Consider the following 6,000-nt stretch of genomic DNA (forward strand, 5'->3'; position numbering starts at 1 on the left):
CGGTACCCGTGAGAACGAATTTCTATTTTACAGATTTAGGATCCTAAGAGTTGTTATGAACGCTTAGTTTAGTGTCACACATAATGTATTATCATGATACCGTCGAGGAGTGTAATAATATTACAATATCCCATGATGCACATACAGACTACCAATCTCTAGAAAGAAGACAATTTTGGAAGCGATATCGTATATAGTGATCGCAATTTATTTTTTCCCTAAATGAGGCTTTGAAAAAATCATATTATTGTAACTCGACCAATTATTCAGAGATATCTGCTGAATCATGGTTTTGTTGTATAAATACACTAATGTACAACTGTGAGTTGTGACTGTTAAAATAATTTGGATTTATACCTAAATGGAGCAATCAATTAATTGTCGTAAGCATAAATATGCTTACGACAGATATAACATAAATATAATTTTATTTTATATCAACATTTTATATATTTTCTTTTCATAAATTTCCGATGAGTTGAAAAAAAAGTATTTAAATCATACTTACTTGTATTAACAGAAGAAGGAATAATTATGTATATTTATTAGTTATTATTTCTGCGCTGTGTATTATTATATACATATATGTTCTAAAATCCGACAAGAAAAAATAAGCATTATTATTACGAACATAACAGTTGAAATTGAAAAAGGAGTGGACAATAATAATATGCAGAATTATAATTTAAGAGAGTTATAAAATCAAGGTGAACAGTAAATAAAATACTAAATATTTTATAGTTCAATTTTTAATAGTAAAATAATTAAAGGCGTTATAAATATTACAATGAAATAATGTAATAAACAGAATACATTATTTTAACAACTGAAAATTTCTGCTAAAAATAAAAATAAGCAACAACTCTTTTAAAATATTTTTATTTTAATTTTACGATGAGAATAGTGACCTGGTTCTGCGTACCTCCAAAATATAAAAACAATACCACCTATTATAATACTCTTTTAATATTATAATGAACAATATTGTTTTAGCTATAGTTTTTATGAGAGAAAAGAATTTTATGATGTAAGTATATATTAATTTTGTACCAATTACCTATTTTCAAAAGTATAAATTTTGAAGAATGCCTTAAACATTAATTGTTCGCTCAATCAGCTATAGTTTAGTGGTTACGCTTAAAGATAAAAATGTTATGATATAATTCACAATATTTTATTTTTGGAAAACACGTGATTACATTTGAAATAAAAAATTGTATAAAATCATTATTCTAGAACTAGTAGTTTTCTAAAAAGAATGTTTCTTCATATTCTTCATACTACTATTGCTCGTATGCAGTCAATTTATATGTCACATAAGACATGTTAAACTATGTTTCATGTATTCTTGTTAAATAAGGGTAACATTTCTTTTTTCGTTGCACAATGTTGATTGTTTATTAAAATTTGATAGTTACAAACAGTTTAATAGAGTCATTATTGTAATAATTTATTATGTTTTATTCAAATATTGTATCTTTTTTATTTTTCTTAACAAACTAAACTTTTCATTACGAAATCAAAATAAATATGCCAAAAATTACTCGGAATACCTATTATAGGAAAATTGTTGGCGTTTTATACATCACTTTAAAATAAAATACATAAAGACATACAGTGAAAAAAATTATTTGAATAACAAGCAAAAGTAGCTGTTTAAATTGGGTCTTTAATTGTACATTTATTTGTGATTACCGTTAGTAATTATGGCGATCAAATAATTATAAATTAAATCTAATAAACATGCTTATCATTTTATACTATAATATATATATTAAAAATTAAAATGTATAACGTTTCATTTCTATAAATATTATTATTTTATAATACTTTGGTAGGTATATTATATTATTGTCTCTGAATCATATTATATTGAACACAATTCGACATTGTTCACGTCTCATTAATATTATTGTGATTTTTTTTTTAGCTCTTGATCCGGCACAGCCTAATTTCAAAGACAGTCAGAAAAATGAAAGAGTTGACGTGAACAGTGCTCAGTTCGTAATGGTGTTGCACACGTCGACCATGTTCTTGGGCTTGAGAGAGCCAGTGGGTCATGTGGATTTTTACTTCAATGGTGGCCAAATACAACCGTCGTGCAACTCCGATACAGGTAGAGAACAAAACGCGTAGCAACTGATATTCGGTTAAAAATTACCGCGATATAGAATATTATGCTGAGTGTGGTTTTCATAACATGAAAAAATAAAATATACACTTGTAACGTTTCTAATATTTAAAGTATAAATTTTAAGGATAAAATCACGTCTTAGGTACAATATTATCGCCCGAATTGTAACAGCAATACATATTTCACAAGTTTCTTGAAATTTATTTACAGCAACCATTCTGTACTTTTGACGATGGTACCCCCGTCCGTCAAGCAAACCAAAAGAGATGATTTCTAACTATGGGTACAATATACTAAACTCATCAAAACTTTTAACAGTTTTAAGCCTGTGATTTCGTCACATATAACAATATGTGTATTGTGTATTTGTGTGTGTAGAGATGTAAATTTTAAAAGCTTATTATAAACTCCAATACGGGTGTATTACGTTGACGTTATTTTCTTATTTAATAACCCCTATCTTTGAAACATCAGTATGCTTCAAACGGTATGGATACTCGTCTAAGTTTTCAGAAACTTAATTATAATTCAATATGCTACAAAAATATTCCGAACAATTAATTATGTAAAAATATAATATTAACATATTTTAGTTGGTCATATACTCATATATTATAATTATACATAAAAATTATAAATTGCTTTAAAATTACGATTTATATAGTTAACCACGAGACTCGTATGCGTTATAAATTATAATATACTTTATGTTTCATTGTAAACTCTATTTTTTTAATCGGAAAGTTTATCATTTAAAGTTGGATCATTTGTTAAATCAAATGTTGTAACATGTATCTATAACTAATGTCATGATAATATTATAGCCATTTTATATTATTATTATTATAACTATTGTTTCAACAATATTTTAAATATGTCATTCGAATGTCACAACATTCCCATTTTAAAGCTTTCTATGAATTATTCTTAGAACTGTTTTCGATTTTTAGATACAACCAAACGGAACTATTTGATTTAGTTTTTATTTCAATTTAGTTTGATAGAAATCGGAGATTTTCTGAAAGAGATTTTTTGAATCCAATCTGTTTAATTATTATTCAGTCGATTGGTTTGATTTGGTCACATTCCATAAAATAGTACGGACGAACGAAACAACCGTGTTCTGTCCGTGCAATTTAATCGCTGCAATATCTAGTGAACTCCGAAGATTAGGCTATTTCCAAATAATGCATTAGTTCGTCCACCAATTACTATATCTCTGACCTCGCGGTCATCCGGAAATTGATGGTGGGCCAACGTAGAAGTCAACAGTGATCGATGGGAGTTCAAACTTGCGATTACGATAAACAATTTGGTCCTGGTATAGCAGTTTTATTCAAAAATAAAGTATTATGTAATCTTTCATTTATCGATATATTTTATTCGCTTTATCCTGTAGTTTTATAAACTACTGCAGTTAGTGGGCAATAATAAGAAATAATATATAGGTAGCTTTTAGTACAACATACTAAGTCATAATTTAAATAAAATTGAAGGTTGCGCAGTCGTGCTATAAGACTTGCACCTAGCTGATAATTAATTAATCAGTTTGTTTATAAATGGGTCAAGTTAATATGACGTATATTGTTTATTAGTTATTAATTTATAATTTAACGTTATTGACGTTGATTTTACATAACCAAGTTAATTGTTTTCATAGATAATATACATAAAATAATAAGTATCTACACGAGTTAAGTATACATTTAACAAAAGTACGTCACGTGTTATACTATTTTATTTTTACCTAGCGAGATGATTGTGAGATATAGTTAAGTATTTTCAAAAATTTTAAATGTAAAAATAAATAACAATATGTTAACGTGATTTGAAATATTAATGAATTACAATAACTATAGGTACTAACTACTCAGTATAATCAGTTTATTCGATTCTGATGGATATACTTTATTGTGGTACCGTACAATTGTTATCAAATGTCGTTATATTACTGTTCACTTTGTATGATTAAACATAGTCAAGTATAGGTACATTTTTTAAATATATTTTAATCCAAGCCCAAAAACGAGTCTAGCAGGAAGTAAACATTTTCAAGTGTTTCGTTTTCGTTATAATCTTACAATGAGCTACCTATATAAAATAATAATTGTTGTTATTGACAACATTTATAACCCGAAGGAAGGTATCAAACGAAAAGTTTATCTTTAATGTACCTACGCATTTTGATTCTTTAAGTTTGTACTATCCGTTTGGAGTGTAGAATGTTCAAATTTTAAGTTCAAAGTATTTCAAAAGCTATAAAAACATAAACGTTCTTTCCGCCTATTCCTCGTCATAAGACTATGGAGAATATAAAGTATATTGCTTAAGATGTTATGTTAAAGTATTTTTAGTATTTTTAGTAATAAAAAGTGAATATTTCGCTAAAAATTCTCAAAATGTTTTCATGTCTCGTTGTAATGACGGTGCAGTACAATATTATTATTTATTACCCACTTATTAGTACCTTAATGAAACGAATAAGTGTTCATAAACGAAAACATTTGTAACTTAATTTGTATAAAATGGTTAGTTCTAAAACTTGTTCTTCAATGTTTATAAATTAGGTTAGTTTTGTCACTCACAGATGTTACTTATAATATGTTCATAAAAGTTCATGTGTTCATAAAAGTAAGTGCTACACGACGTAAATGTATTGATTGTTACGCCCGGTAGGTCATCTAATCAACGCATATTTTAGGTTTACCTTTATCCTACAGGAAGACCTCTTGAAAGGTTTTTCCTTTTCCAATACAAATTCCCATCATACAATTTTAAATCAGATTCATCGAAATAACATTTACGGTGGGTGTTTATACTTATGATGACATGTATTTGAAAATGTTTCTTTTTTTATTATTATTTTTCAAATGTTTATAATCAAATATATTAATTCTAATTCAACCTAAATAAATGTAAATTAGTTAACATTCCAACATCGGACCGACTGGAACGGCCATCACATTATTACTAATTACTTATTAGTATATGTATGCAATACAAATTTTAAATCTAGGAATCCTTACAATATGTGAATATGCATATTATAAAATATAAAAAACAAAATGTGTAAATGTATGCACTAATTTTTTTAAACTTGGGAATCCAAACATCATGAATTACATTTGTATCAAATCGGATTGGTCCTATTTACTTTCCAAACAAATATTCAAGTTCACGAGGTTCCGAGTATAGGGATTAAACTATACGTTGCATTAATTACAATTTTCGATTTTTGATTCATTTGAATTTTTAGCATGACGTACCTATACTATAATTTAAACGTATTACTTCAAGAATAAATTATCAAAAGTTATTATTCCAAATTGTTGTTTTATATATTTACTTTTTTAAGCTTTTTTAAATTTTAAGGGCATATTTCGTGATTTTATAATGTATTAGGAATTATCAGTTATCATTTGATGAATAAAACCATTATTAATGTCATCATAGGTCACAATAGTACTATGGAAAATTTAGTACATTATAAAGATTTATGATTTTATGGTGGATTCAAGACCGACGATATGATCAATACTCTGATTAATACTTCAAATATCGTATCTAATATAAATCAATTGCAGCTGTAGGCCAGTTATATGTGTGAATTAGAGAATCATAATAAAATATTATAAAATGTATCTATATACATTCAAAATAAACTTACTATCGTTTTCAATGTAAAATAATGCAAATCCCAACTAAAAAAAAAAAAAAAAATTACCAATAATAAAAATTTTGCTTGTGTTATTAAGCATTTATTTTTATTTATGACAATTTTAGAGCAATATTCGAGCACGACTCATAAAGTTTTTTAGAACTTACAAATTATAATAATAATAATAATAATATTATCTTAAGCCCTG

General features: G+C 26.5%; 2 protein-coding genes across 6 annotated transcripts in view; one reads left to right on the plus strand and one right to left on the minus strand.

The window, feature by feature from the left end:
- LOC100161700 (ras-like protein rasC) overlaps positions 1-6,000 on the minus strand; it is a 188,142-nt gene that overhangs the window by 54,570 nt on the left and 127,572 nt on the right. The gene's annotated exons all lie outside the window — the stretch shown is intronic.
- LOC100568531 (lipase member H) overlaps positions 1-6,000 on the plus strand; it is a 37,903-nt gene that overhangs the window by 18,696 nt on the left and 13,207 nt on the right. For all 4 annotated transcript variants that reach the window (XM_008185304.3, XM_003244782.3, XM_008185303.3 and 1 more), the window contains exon 5: positions 1,931-2,116. In XM_008185304.3, the coding sequence (XP_008183526.1) occupies positions 1,931-2,116 (186 nt within the window). The remainder of the gene's footprint in view (positions 1-1,930; positions 2,117-6,000) is intronic.

This window comes from Acyrthosiphon pisum, chromosome A2 (genome assembly GCF_005508785.2).
Source record: "Acyrthosiphon pisum isolate AL4f chromosome A2, pea_aphid_22Mar2018_4r6ur, whole genome shotgun sequence".
NCBI lineage: Eukaryota > Metazoa > Arthropoda > Insecta > Hemiptera > Aphididae > Acyrthosiphon > Acyrthosiphon pisum.